Genomic DNA, 15,754 nt, shown 5'->3' on the forward strand with positions numbered 1-15,754 from the left:
CTACTCTGCGGCCGTCCAAGCAGCTTAAGATAGGCGACCAGAGCCAGGAGAGGCAGGTCGTCGACACCACCTCCTCCGAGGTCCAAGCCTGGCTTCTAGCCCCGATGCTCCGTGGGGAGCCCTTGAGGGATAATGCCTCCCTCAGGGATTTCAACGAGGGCGAAGGTACACGCATGGCAGACGCACTGGAGAGGAGCCTGCTGCTCCCGGCGGACATGGCTGAGCTTAACTCTTTGACGAGCGAGCAGGTCTTCCTCAGCCTTAAGCGATATGTGGGGATGGTAAGCGCTGTAACCTCGACTCTTCTCCCACTCTTTTTCTTTCATTGGGCTTATAGCACATTAGTTATTCTGGCAGGCTGTCCAAGCTATCTTTAGGTTGGAGGGGGCGGCAAATGACTAGAAGGAGGACCTCAAACGGGAGCGTGCTTGGCGCTACCAGGCCACTACGACCCTGAAGAATTTCGAGGCTGACCTCGCCAAGGCTCGAGAGGCTTTGACGGCGGTGACCAGGGAGCGGGACAATGCTTTGTCCAGTCTTGAGGGTGCCCAGAACCAGGCCAATGAGCAAACGAGGCGCCTGGGTGAGGCGCAGGACCAATTGCAGATCGCGAGGGATCTGATTGTTGATCTGCAGGCTAAGGCGGCAAAGGCCGAGGAGTCTCAGAGGGGGGCAAAAATGGGCCAGAGACCAGGCTCTGCGAGCTAAAGACGAGGCTGGCCACGGCAGGGAGATGGCCGAGCGTGCCAAGGAGGAGGCTGAGACCACAGCCTACGCTGATGGGATGGCTGCGGTAGAGGCCGCCTACAAGGCTCAAGTCTCGGGGGTGTGTAGGCGATATTGTTCCCAGGTCTGGGTTGAGGCCTTTGAACGAGCTAGGGTGGAGGCCACGTCCGACCTGTGGAAGGCAGAGAGCGTGTATTACCCCCCCGCTATCCGCGAGGCCGCCCCTGAGGACCCTAAGGTTGGGGAGATTGTTGAAGAGGTGCGGGCAGTTGAACTGGGGGAGCATTCGGGTAAGGAGGTGCCCCAAGAGATAGTGGAGGTCCCTTCCGATGATCCAGCCCCCGCCACTGAGGAAGCGGCTGCTCTCGCCGTACCCCCGCAAACTGTCCCCTTAGGCCAGGGCTCAGAGGGGTCAGGAGTTACCCCTGTCCAGCCTGAGCAACAGGAGTAGGCTCCCCGGCGTCTCGGCTTGTCCTACTTTCACGTTGTCGTTTCATTTTGTTGTGCTTCTCTTCTGTGTATTGTGGCTCCTGCCATGCAACTTTTACGAACTCATTGTTGTAATGCCAGTTTAATCTTCCTTTATTTGAATTGCTTATTTGTGTACGCGCTGCCTGCTTTTCCTTTTTCCTTAGATTTGTACGATTTTAGCTTGAATTGTATGTCGGCCAATCGCGCTAGTAACGATGATAAAGGGAGAGAACGTATGCATGGGCAGCTCTCTTGCGTCTCAAGGGCTAGGTGGGGCTTAGTCCTTTCCTAACCTGGGATATTCTGTAGTTAGCCTCCCTGTATGCCTGAGTCCGAGGGCCATGTGATGCCCCTGTTCTATTCGGCACACTGGTCTGATTGAGCGGTTAGTTTCCCCGTAGGCCTGAGTCCGAGGACCATGCAGTGCCTTGGGTCTGTCCAGTGCTTTCATTTCTCTGTAAGTATCTAGTTTCCCCATAGGTTTGAGTCCGAGGACCATGCAATACCTTGGTTCTGTCTAGTACCCAGGTATAGAGGAGCGAGTAGTTTCCCCATAGGCCTGAGTCCGAGGACCATGCAATGCCTTGGTTCTGTCTAACGCTTTCATTTCTCTGTAAGTATCTAGTTTCCCCATAGATTTGAGTCCGAAGACCATGCAATACCTTGGTTCTGTCTAGTACCCAGGCGTAGAGGAGCGAGTAGTTTCCCCACAGGCCTGAGTCCGAGGACCATGCAGTGCCTTGGTTCTGTCTAACGCTTTCATTTCTCTGTAAGTATCTAGTTTCCCCATAAGTCAGTGATTTGTTGTGCTTGGTTTTCAAAACACTTGGGATCCATTGGTGTTACTAAGGAGGGTGACAGTTCTTTTAAATAGGTTGCGGAATTGGTTTATTATATAGGAGGTACATTTAGAAATTTGGAATGTGGAATCGTTATCTTTGATGTAGTTCTTTTGGAAGGAAAGAAACGATTGCATGCTCTTTGAAGGTTCTGATAGATCAAAGATTCTGTTGCAAGCATTGCTAATTAGAATTCTTTTTGATTAGTTTTGTGCGTGGGGTCTTACAAATTGTAAAACTCTGATAGATTTCACAAAATCACTTCTGTTTAGTGTATGAAGTGCTCATCATCATGAGCATGAAGTAATCTATCTTATTAATAAATTTTATTACTTATCAAAAAAAAAAAAAAAATACAGATGAATTTTGGACAACAGTTATGTTTTAAAATTTATGGCTGATTTGATATGTTATTTGGCGGATTGGTAGAGAAAATATGCGGATTTTAGGATTTTGATAGGTAAGGAGACAAGCATGATTTGGGTTTGGAAAGAAGAAAAAAAAGAGTATAGAATTGTTTTCTATTTATAATAAGTTCATAGCCAATGGAATGAAGTTCGTTCCTCACATATGATTATAAAAAATTACGAACATAAAGAGACTTGCTGTTTCAATTTTATACAATTACTTCTGCAAACTGATCTTCGGTACAATACAGTCAGGTTGAAATTATGGTCCCTATGCCTCAAGAGAAAGAAAATAATATAAATGGCCCCTATTGCATATCAATAAGCAGAATTAAAATGAGTGATTGCGCAATCATCCTTCTGGTTCCTTCTTCGGTCATTTGAAAAATTACACTTACGAAGTGATACAAAATTCAAGCTTTGATGCGCCTTAACGCAATGTAAGCCAATATCCTATACGCCACAAACATAAATAACAAGATGCCAACACTAGCCACAGGGCTGATTTGCCCTCCAATGTCTTCTTCAATAAACTTGCAGCTAGCTGTATTGCGTCCATGCTTCGAGTTTGAGCAACCTAACAATGATGAAATTTTCTTTCCATCTCCATATTGGACGTTGATAAAGAGCCTGTAAGTATAAAATGTGGTAGAAAGGTATTTTATCCAAGCCATACAAGATGGTACCTTATGCACGTAAAACCCTCCAGTTAATACAAATGCTAACATTGTGATTGTTACCAATGTAGATGCCTGTTTGGCATCCATGATAGCCGCACCTAAAAATAGGCCAAGACCCTGTGACACAAGCACATAGCCGAGAAGAACCAACAAAGTCAATAGAAAGGCGCCCAATTCTGGTTTTAGTTCGGCCATCCAATAAGTCACGGAGATAAAAATAGTGGGAAGAATGAGCTCCATTGGCAAATCTCCGGTAATTCGAGCCATGAAATATGAAGAAAGTGTGTACATACCAGATGCCCGTTCCTTCATAAAGATGGCGCGTTCTTGAGGGAAGGCAAACACGGCGTTAAACGAAGGGAAGACTCCCCAGAAGATGGCAATGAAGAAGAGGAGGCCTAAACGATCTTGAATGTCCTTATAATCAGAGTGCCACCACATTAAACCAGAGAGTATTGCAGCCGCGATTACCTGGAAGATTCTAAGTGTGTTAAACGATTCGTGCTTTCTTTCTATGAGGCTTCTTTGAAGCAGAATGCTGAATTGGTTGAACCATGTGGAAAGGGAGAGTCTATTGTTGCATCTGTGCTCTTTTGTAGAATGGTCTCCAAAAAAAATGGTTTCTTTCGATGGAATGGTGGTAGTGTCCATACAGGCAGCTTTTACCTTTGGAGCCAACAAGGTGTTGTATGAAGAAAAGAGGGTTTGCTTGATATTGGGCTTATCTCGTCCACTTATATTATCATGTTGGCAGACACCTGCATAAATGAAGAAAGACATTAATGTCTTGTTGGAATTCTTTCCCCACTAAACCAGATATTGATCTTTGAATAGAAATTAGATAATAAATTTTCTATCTTGGATGGCAAGAATGCCTTTGCAGCAACAACTTATCCTTATGACCACACTCGAAGTAATTTAATACATGGCACAAATTTTGGAAAGAGAATGTGGGCGGGGATAATTATTCTGAATGTTGTATCTTAAGTTCTTAACCAAAAGATGAACTTCGAAAATAATGGATCTCATGGTAAAAATATTTTTATTTTAATAATTCAATTGTTATAACAAGTAGAAGACAGATGATTTGAACCATATTTCTCTTTATAAAAGATATCAGACAATATCATTAAGTTATGACTCAATCATAGGCATAAATAAATTAGTTTGTACTGCTAAGATTTATGTGGCAATCTTGACATTACTCTAAGTTGTTACTTCTAAATTCTAAATGTAAACCTTAGAATGCAATTACTTACACACAAAGGAAAGTAGTTTCAATTTGGCATATAGTTAACACCTTTGAATCATGAAAACATGATTGTTCACCACCCAAATTACATAGTAATTTCACAGCCAAAAACCCTAGTGAACATTTGCAATTATTGGCAAATGACACGAGGGAACCATTGGTACAGGCCTCAAAAAATAAAGCTCCATATCTTTAAATAGTTTGAAATTATATTCAATAACCAAGTAAACAATACAACACTAGATAAGAGAGTCTTGTTGCTTAATAGTATTTCTTGATTCTCCTTACCTAAAGAATCTAGGTTCAAATTCTTCCTCCACCAAACTAATGTAAGAATAAAAAAAATTAAAAAAAAAAATTGAGGAGAAGAAAGATGATCCTTCATCTTCATGCAATGCTGCAACACGTAATCAAACAAATAAATCTAGGTCCAAGATTCTTCAATATCATAATAACTTAAAAATCACTTTTAAGAAAACACTAAAACTAACTGTAAGAGGAAACAAGTAATTGGTTCTAATTCTGTTTGTCTCCCTCCTGAGAATCATATGCAAATCCACCAAAGATGTTTTTGTTGGGCTCACCAAAAATGTTATTTACCATAGAGATGTTTCATTAACCAAAGAGAATAGAGAGGGTAGCGTCTGGCTTCAATTTTTTTGTTCAACTTTTAGTTTTTTGTTTTTAAGTATAGGTTTTTTTTTTTTTTTTTTTTTTTAAATTCTCACTTTTTTAAAATATAATTTCACTTTAAAAAACTTTCAAAAAAAGAAAAAAAAAATCTGCAAATTTTTTTTTTAATACAAAGCAGAAACTCTACTCTAGCCTAATTTAAATGTATACGTGTGCGAAACTTCCTTTTGGAGATTTGAATCCTAACCTTTGTCTCTTATACCATACGAGTACTTATACTCATAGAGTAATTATCGCACCAAAAGTGTACAATGGTAATTTACAAAAAATTGAATAAGCTGCCTACTGTCTCATCATTAACTGAGGAGAAGAGTACATCATAAAGAGACACGTTTTAATGGAAAGAAGTTCTGGTGCCACAAACAACTTTGTCGTGGAGGGGTGGTAGGCAAAGTTGTGCACTAGTTTGTGGCACCATAATTTTTCTTTAATGAAATAGAGACAACATATTATGTCACTTTCTTTTCCTCGTTAGTTCTAGAATCTAGACTTCTAGGGTATAATAAACGACATCATTCTTAATTGACCAGGTTTATAATAATAAAAATAATTATTCTAATGTGATCATTTAGGCTAGTTGACGTGGTTGGATCTTAAACATTGTTTGACTATGTTCATTGCATTCTTTAAAGCAATTCTTCTAAAATATAGTCGTATATACTGTTAATTAGTTTTTTTAAAGTTGTGCACTAGTTTGTGGCACCATAATTTTTCTTTAATGAAATAGAGACAACATATTATGTCACTTTCTTTTCCTCGTTAGTTCTAGAATCTAGACTTCTAGGGTATAATAAACGACATCATTCTTAATTGACCAGGTTTATAATAATAAAAATAATTATTCTAATGTGATCATTTAGGCTAGTTGACGTGGTTGGATCTTAAACATTGTTTGACTATGTTCATTGCATTCTTTAAAGCAATTCTTCTAAAATATAGTCGTATATACTGTTAATTAGTTTTTTTTTATTTAAATTTTAAAGTAAAATAAGGAAAAAAAAAATCTAACTTAAATAAATGCACACGCGTACAATAAAAACTCAAAGAAGATGCTTTAAAAATAAAAATTCAATATGACAAGAATTTGTTGAGTGGGATTTACTTTGCAGCTAAAAAGCAACAGATTTTAATTCAACTAAAAAATAAAAAACAATACATTTGAGGGAAGCTCCAGTGATTTTGGGAAGACCGAAAGGCAAAATTGGTGGAGGGAGAGAAAGATCCATAATGGCAAAGATCATAGATTTTCTAAACTAGATATTATCACTCATATCTCAAACAAAGGGCATATAATTGACCGTAGTAAGATGCGTTTTTTTTTTTAAAAAAAAAATCTTTTATTATTTATTATTATAGATATAATACAATTTTAACATATCGATCATATCCACTCTATGATAATTAATCTTTCTTATCACGTTAATATACTAATTAATTTTTAGCATTGGGAGAGTTTACATCTTAAATTATTTATTTGACCACAAAAAACTTTATTTATTAATTAAGTTAAATAAAACTTGATTACGGTAAGTTGCTAGATAAATGTACATGAGCACATGCAACATCTATCTTTAGAATAAAATATAAAAACAAGGACAAGGAAAAGGACAATTGGCAGGAAATGCACAATAATAATAAATTGAAAATAAAGAATTATTAGTTGATTAATGGTGTAAGACTTAATTAGTGACGTGTAGGAGCAAATAAATAGCACAACAACAGGAAAAAAGGTTACTAAACAAAAGCTGACCAATGTAAGTGGTAAAGTATGGTGGGAATCCACTCAACAGTTGGTGGTGAGGCCCTAGAGTTAGGGCGACCACACTTTTTGTTTATCTTTGTCACACGAAACTCTTTAATTTTTTTTTTTTATAAGTTTTTTGATTTCTTTTCAATTTTCAAACCAAAGCTAACAAAACTTTAAAACCTTTTGGTTGCTTTGGAAGAAGAACTATGATGGAGTTCAATTCAAAGCAACCAAACACGTGTTGCTCTTCAACATGGGTCCTAATAAGTCTAACCAGGAAGTAGAGGACGTGCAGTATCTACTATCTAGTCTTAACTCTTAACAGGTGTAATAAAAGTTTGCATGGGACATCTTAGGGAGGTGATATCTAGTACTGTTTCCGTTACATGCAGTACAAATTTTAGAATACTATTTATTTTTCCATCCTAGCTAAGTGACCACAACGGAAACACCAGTTACTTTTTCTATATTCTAGAAGATCGTTTTCCAATCACCAAACACAATAATTTATATTATGAAGAAGTAAAATAAAATAATTTTCCATTCAGATTACAAATATATAAGATAGTGTTAAATTGTAGAATCTCTTTTCGGGGTCCGATCCCAAAAAATAAATAAAAAAAATAAAATTTATAGCATTAAAAGTGGGTTGGATGTAAAATAATATGGTATATGTCTAAAAATGATCATATATGTGTGCAACTGTTATTTTATATGAAAAATATGCATGTAAATTAGTTTAAAAATATATATATATATATGCATGTAAATTAAAACCGTATAAAAAAATAATAAATAAAAATGAAAATGATTTGATAATTTAAGCTAAAATTAATTAACTACGCACAACAATATTACAAAAATAATCTAAGTTAAAATCTAAGTTAGATCCTTGCTTAACAAGTGCGTCAGCCACCTTAATATTATTATCTTCCGTAGTCCTCTAAAATATATATTGAGCATTGCCTAGCTCGATCCACCTTTATTTCATATCATCCCTTTGCCTTAAATCTCCTTGGTCCAGTAAAAAAAAAAAATCTCTGTCCACAAATCACTGTGTTCTCCACTTCTGACGAGGAGTATATTTATGCTGGCCACTCATCTTTTCATAGAATTACCACTTACCTTAGCTTAATTATTAGTGATACAAGAAATAGCACAAAATCAGTGGTCAAAACAGCAAACAACAATGAAATTGAAAGAAATCTAGGGGTCCTATCCTATGAGTGCATTCCCCATCACAATGTCACACAGCAAAAAGGTCAATTAGCTGATTATTAATGACGCTAATCTTTGTCCTCTTGTATGTTTTTTTCTATAGTTTAAAATGCTCCTAATGCAAACCTATGGAATCCCATTAAGTAATTTCTTGGATGCGATTGAATGCTTCGCTACCAGTAGATATTGTTACCCCATTTGGCACAAACCATGAACACTAGTTAAAGATTATATATTGCCAATAACTCTAAACTTATCCAAAGAAAAATCTCCCCAAAGGACAAAAGAACTAAAGCCTTATGAACTATTTCTTACAATTTGTAAATTATAGGAAAAGCAATAATAATCCTTGCCCAAGCCAAACAATTGGAAAAATTGGGAAATAATAATATTTCCTCTTAGATACTTTTCAAGGTTTTTTCTTTTTTAAAAAATTTATAAAAAAAAAAAAAATTCTTGAAACAAACATGATGATGCCGAAACCCATATCAAAACACAACTTTAACTAATTCATCGTCGGCCTCTCTACTACAATCCACTTGATAATTATTGTGTCCAAGAATAAAATAAAGGGAAGTTAAGAGACAACCCCCCTTATATTTGTGTATGCATTAGTTGAGGAACCTAGTCAAAGAGCACTTATTCTACAGTCTTGTATGCATTATTTAATTCTCAACTGTACTAAGTGACATATCCACCAAGACATTCAAAAAATGACACCAACTTTCATTATAGGAGGCATTTGTGTCAAAGAGTTACACTCAAATCAAAACCTAGGCAATTGTATACTGCCAGAGACTTGATTCACTCTGCGGTGGTTTATCACCTAACAAATGATGTGACTTGTTAGAAACGCGGGCTTAGTACGTAACTCTAAATTGTGGCTCAAGGATTTCAACCATTTGATTTGAAATATTTAATAGACCTTGTACCATGAATTTATTTACCTTCAATTATTCTAAGGGTTTTATTAATGTGTGCGTTTAGGAAATATATTAGTAAATCATTTTTGAAAACATTTTATGAAGAAATGAAAAAATTATTAACTTTCTTGACAGATTTTTCAATTCCCTATAAAATGTTTCCAAAAATAAATTATTAATATATGCCTTAAAAGTATATATTAACCAAACCTGATAATGAATAATAACACTGCCACGAATAATAACACTGCCGGCCACTACATCTACGACCACCTAGGTAAATCATTGCCTTTAGAGAATATATTAGTAAATCATTTTAGAAAACTTTTTACGAAGAAATGAAAAGGTTACTAACTTTTTTGACAGATTTTTTAATTTCTTATAAAATGTTTCTAAAAATAAATTATTAATGTGTGCCTTAAGGGCATATATTAACAAACCGACAATAAATAATAACATTGCCACTACCTCTACGACTACCTAGGTAAGAAGATAAATCTTTGGACTGTCCAAAGCTCATACAGTCATTTGTATTCCGAGACAAGGGACATGACTGTAGGTTCCATGGTCTATAAATTGGGGTATGTTGGGACCCATATTCCATCCATAAAAATCCCTATTGGAAAAATGCTTTTAAAGGCATCAAAAATTATTCGCATATTGCAAGCTTCCCCTCCAACATTTCCAAAACAAAAATAAATCCAAAACTCAGCCTCTTGTACGGTAAGCTATTTACTATATATGTAGTAAATGGAATGGAATCGGAGGAATGCTAAAGCAAGCTCTACCTCATAAAACTTAAAAAGATTCAGTACAATTGCATTTTAAAGATTATTTTTTAAAATATATTTCTTATTTTATTGGATTGACACATTAATTCTCATCCATTGTAAATGAAAGCTTCAAAACAGTGGCGAACTGCCACCCGCATAGAGCAGCCCCTTAATTTCTTGGCTTTTAAAACTTTTGTTATTCCTTTATAGGTTTCTAAATGGAATTCAAATCCTCCAATTCATTCACCGTGTACATAAGCACAAAGTCTATATTCAATAGTTGGGGGAAAAAATATCTAAATCTTGGATTTTTTTTAGTGTTAATCCGTTGAACTACGTCATTCTTCTTCTCCTCTCATATGAATATAAATAGTAGATTTTACTATAAATTTAATTAATGATATTTCATATCATGTAAAGTGAGAATAAAAATCACTCAATTATACAAGCAAGATTGGAATCTTAGATAATCACAATGTCTAAATTAAAGGAGGCACCAAGGCAGAGGCTATTGCTAATCCTGTGGCTGATGGGCAGTGGATGACACTACGCACAAAAGAAGATAGTGGGATAAATTCATTAATAAAGCTAAAAAGAATAGGAAGGATTGGAGCATAACGAGTCAAATCGAGGAGGCCAAAAGGGCAAAAAATAAATAAATAAAGAAAAGTTGAAGACCGTCAAACTCAAGGAAAGAGGACACGTGTTCCTTTGTATAAGGAAAATGGAATTATTACAGCAAAGAGGACACGTGAAGTGTGCATCAAGAAATTTTTTTTCCAACCAAAAATACTCAATATGGAAATAAAATCAAAGCCTAGTACGCGTGTAATCGATTCTATCCACCACAGTTCCTAAAAGGCTTTGCCTTTCCATTTCATTTGAATTTTTATAATAAAAAAAAATTATAAATTTATAAAGCCCTCCATCACTGCCACCAACACCAACACCACAAGCCAGTACCGTTCATTCACTACCGACACCCCACTGGATTTGTCAGGGGTTCATTTAATTGGAAGTATAGTAATTAGAAATTAAATAAAAGGGTAGAAAGAAATAAATTATATATACTGATTAAAAGTTATTAGAGCATGACATGAAGAATGCCAAGTTACACTATCACACCCCTAGCCAGGCCAATGTTGTGGCAAAAGGAGATAATCAATGCACCATCAATGTGACACAAACCAAGATCAGTGTGGCCCATCATTTGGGTTCTTTAGGGACCAAGCTGGTCAGTGATAATGACCAACACAACTGAAATCTTAAGTATGGAGAAGTAGTCACATAGTTTTGTGCCTTTGTGTGGCGTGGGACATTGCCCTACTAAGGGATCACGTTAGCCATAATTGCCATTATATTGCCCACCTTATAACTAGTGCTACAAAATGCCCTCAAAACAAAACAAACCAAACAAAAAGAGGGGAAAACGAAGTCAAAAAGGTACACTCTTCCTAATAGAAGAGTGTAAACTACTTGCATTAAAAAAAATAGACACACACAAACAAACGTTCATTCAAAAGGTGGAGCTGGCCAACCTTGCTTTTACTTTTGGATCAAAAACTATAGACCTTAAATAAATTCAACAATCATGTTAGCCACACCAAACTAAAACCTAGTTAACTCAACCGACAGATATTAACATCCTCTCTATTTGAAATAACTTAAATATTTAATGCTTCAGATTAAATATTATAAAAAAAATTCAATGTGACAGGAAATAAAATCTTAATATAACGTACCATTAGCGAGATCAAGCAGGAAATCCGCAGGGTTCATGGCAAAAGACGGCGAAAAGCCGACGGAGTCAAAGTAGCCGAGAGCCTCACTGCCTTTCCCAAAGTACAAGCACCTCCCTTCTGAGAGAAGCAAGACTGAGTGAAACATCTGGTAAACTTGGCTAGATGGTTGGTGCATGGAAGTTACTATGGTCTTGCCCTTTTGAGCCAATGACCCCAACGTGGTGACCAACCGGTGTGCCCCGGTTGAGTCCAAACCCGACGTGGGTTCATCCAATATGAGCAAACTAGGGTTAATCAGCATCTCATTAGCTATGCTCACTCTCTTTCTCTCTCCACCAGAAATCCCACGTATGAAACTGTTCCCTACGATTGTGTTTTGGCATTTCACCAAACCCAGCTCAGAAATCACCGACTCAGCCATTGACGCTTTCTCTTCTTTTGTCAAAGAGTTTGGTAAGCGAAGTAAAGAGCAGAAGACTAGGGTTTCACGCACAGTCAAGTGAGGGTAGAGAACATCGTCTTGGGTCACAAAGCCGGTTCTTCTCAGCACGGTTTTGCTGAGTTTAGCACCGTTGGCGAGGATTGTTCCTGTGAGGCCATGACCATGGTGGAGTCTGCCTGAAAGAGCATTGAGGAACGTTGATTTGCCACTCCCTGATGGGCCTAGGACGGCTAGGATTTGTCCTGGGGACACCATGCCTGTGATCCCATTCAGGATTGTTCGTTCTTGATCGACTGTTTGTGTGGGTCCATCACAAAACATGCGATTGAAATCAAAGTTGCGCTTTTTTTGCTTGTTCTCTATCTTCACTTGGTAACACACGTCCATGAACTGCATGAACAGCAAAAGAAAAATGTTAACGAGGTCAAAGATTTGGCCAACTCAATCATGACTATGGATTGACTTGGTTTTACTGTTGCTGCTGTACATCCAGGAAATAAAATCATCAAATATTGAACTATTGATAATATTGACTCTTATCACTGTATTGTTAGATCTTGAAGAATTAATATCGCTATACTGTCGGATTTAGAAATTTTTTTTTTTTTTTTTTTAGAAAATGATATGTTCCATTAAAACATACCTAAATCATTAGATATGGACTTTTTTCTCTTTATACGTGTTACCTTGAGAGTAATAGGAAAACAAGGAGACGATAAAGATGGCAAGTCACGCGTATTTCGAGAGCTATCTCTAGAAAATCTTGGGCCGTTTGATGAATCTCCATTGGGAGTTTCGACATCAAATCCTGGCATTATTTCCTTTTGCTTTTTTTTTTTTTTTTTTCCTCTAAGGAAAGGAAATAGAGTGAATAGTATGATCGTGGGTATGAGTTATGAGACAAAAGGGGAGAGATAGAGAGTTTGAAAGTTATGAGTAGTGTTAGTGATGAAGAGAGAGCTAGTCTCTCTATTCCACTCATTTCTCTTAGATTGCTCTTCTCTCGTTCTCTTGCCCATCTGTTTCTCTTTTTCACCCCACATCGCCACAATTCATACCCACACCACTGCACAAAAGCCTCACTATATATCACAGCCATATTGGACTCCTCCAAATTCGAAAACCCACATTTGTACCATAAAATCACAAAACAAGAAACCCAATTAAACCCACAAGCCAAAACACCATATATAATAATAATAATAATAATTAATAAAATATAATCCAAACTTTCTCAAACCAAAGATTATCAAAACTCACCCAGCACAGCCTCGACCTATTGGAAGCCTTGATCCCTTTAAACCCACAATTCAATGAAATCTTTATCAACACCAACTAGTCCCACACCTTCCTCTTGTTGCAATGTTGCAGGGGAAAATTGCCCCACCCTAGAATCCAAACCCTTATCATCAACATCAATTTCTTTCAAATCCTCAAAGTTGGACAAGGAAGACATAGAGGCCCTAGTGCCACAGACCTCACAGCCAAATCTGCTTCATTGTCTCTTGAAGAAGCACTATCAAATCTGATGTGGCGGTGGTTTGTTATGAGTTTTTTTGAATTTGAGTTTTATTGTAAGATTTGGGTTTTGTTGTTGTGGGTTTGGTTGTGTGGGTTTGCTAGGATTGGGTAAGGGGAAATAGGAGCAAATTTAAGGTTAGAGACAAAGATAAGTGAAGAGTGGTTTGAGGGAGAGAATGAGAGAGAAGAGACTAAAGAGAGAAGAGACTGGGTAAGAAAAATGAGTAACGGAGGGGTTACGAAGTTAGGGGTGTTAGGGATTAAATTGTCTTTTTAGGGACCTAATTGGTTAATTTTAAAAATATCGTGGACCTGAGTGATATTTGCCAACCTCAGGAGATGTTAATGGAATTTACCCTTATTATTATTATTATTATTATTGTTGTTGTTGTTGTTGTTGTTGTTGTTGTTATTAAGTTATTTTGTTATTTTGTTATTTTGAGGAGATACTTATGACCTTTAAACATTTTTTGGACTCTTTATTGATTGTGTTTTTTTTTTCTTTTTATGAAATCTTGATTGTGTTCTTCCACCATCATATGACAAGACTTTTGATTAACCAATCAAATATAAGCTTTTATAAGTCATGATTGAAGCACAGTTTTGTACACGGAAAAGATTGATTCATCCTTTTTTTTTTTTTTTTTTTTTTTTTTTTTTTTTTTTTTTATGAAAGATCAATTCATCCTTACTTGCACAATGACTACTTATGGTATGAATTTTGAGGTTAAGGTCATTTATGGAATTTTGGCTTGGATAAAATTATTATTTTCCCTTAGTACTTAATATGTTGAAAAAATAAAATTAATTGTCCTAACGTGGGGTGTCTACAACATGGAACAACCTTGCTATTGAATATGATTCATAGCTGGGTTCATAAATGGCAACTTGATACCAAAGGAACCATGCACATTCATGAAAGAAAACTCGGTGATGTGCTTTCCCAAATATTATGAGTTTGTAGAGCTCGGCCATAGTATGATGTTTCTTAGTACCATCAACACCAACATATTGGACTAACGAGTTCTAACAATATAATCTCGAACTACCTTTCTTATGTTTTTTTTTTTCTTCTTCTTCTTCTTCTTTTAATAAAACTTTGCCATGTTATTTCTTGCATATATGTTTCTATCCATCATGTTTATGAATCATATGATTTTAGTCTGTCCATCATATGTAGCAAACACGTGATAACTCAAGAATCAATTTGTAATCTTAGAGTTATTCGAGGACCACAATCATAACAATATCATTTTTTTACAATTATTTTATATAGCAAATTATATTGTCTGTCACAATATAATTGTGTCAAAATTATGCTACAAAATATTGTGATGTTAGATTTTTTTGGTTTTTCTATCCAAAAAGAGAGTGACAAGGGGATTTCATAAATGGCCCATTAAAAAGTTATAGTTGATTATGTGGTCCAATGTTAGGGAGACAACATTTCACCTCCATACCTCCTCCATATTTATCTCCACTACTAGAGGCCCAGTTCTGAGAGACACGCACTTTGCACGCGCAAAGAACTGCGAGTGGGGGAAGCTCGTGAGAATAATCGAAAAAAGAAAAACAAAGCGAAGTGGGAAGAGATTCGGTGGAGGTCTAAATTGGGGAACTGAGTGGGCAGCACGTGCCACTTACCTCGATTCATTGACACGCGTCAGCGTCTATATTGAGGCTCCTTAACCCGTGTAGCGTAGGAGTTAGGACCGACACCCACCCCGCACTAAAAAGGGTGACGTCTAGGTTAAAGGGCTCATCTCCACTATCTTGTGTTCATGACAATCTAAATGAGGGAAGCAAAAACAGTAAAAAGCTGGTTTTGTTGACCAATGGAGTTCCGTTTTTCAACACTTGGAATTTTTATGACCTTATGGTGGATAGGGAGATTCATTGTCCCTTTAAAGTGAAATGAAGGACTTAGAAACGTAAAGCATGACTAAAACTTCTAGCACACTCCTATCACTAAGCATGAAGGATTACACAAAAACTCTAGATATTTAGATCAATTCCAAATTAATTACGGTTTATTTAATTTTGAGTTAATCTAACAATTAGATCCAATTATCAGGATGATAAATAAATTCACATCAACATGCATTGAATAACACAAATAACAACAAAACCACATAAATCACAATTATTATAACATACAAATGTGTTATCGAAGAGGAAATTTGAGCATGGAGCATAAAAGCCTCTTTACAATCTCACCATTTAAAATTATATAATAGATAGTTGCAGTGTATTTTACATACAAAATCCTCCAAGTTAAGACACAAACGATGTACTTGATCCCTTCAAATCTCTTGTTATA

General features: G+C 36.5%; 1 protein-coding gene across 1 annotated transcript; it reads right to left on the reverse strand.

Moving 5' to 3' along the window:
• Positions 1-2,629: 2,629 nt before the first annotated feature.
• On the reverse strand, positions 2,630-12,869 carry LOC112031126 (ABC transporter G family member 25). The gene is made up of 3 exons (XM_024063806.2): positions 12,600-12,869; positions 11,472-12,303; positions 2,630-3,881 (listed from the first exon to the last, which is right to left on the reverse strand). The coding sequence occupies exons 1-3, from the start codon at positions 12,726-12,728 to the stop codon at positions 2,857-2,859; spliced, it is 1,986 nt and encodes a 661-aa protein (XP_023919574.2). The 5' UTR covers positions 12,729-12,869; the 3' UTR covers positions 2,630-2,856.
• Positions 12,870-15,754: the final 2,885 nt, after the last annotated feature.

The sequence above is a fragment of the Quercus suber genome, unplaced genomic scaffold (assembly GCF_002906115.3).
Source record: "Quercus suber isolate HL8 unplaced genomic scaffold, Cork oak 2.0 scaffold_90, whole genome shotgun sequence".
Taxonomy (NCBI): Eukaryota; Viridiplantae; Streptophyta; class Magnoliopsida; order Fagales; family Fagaceae; genus Quercus; species Quercus suber.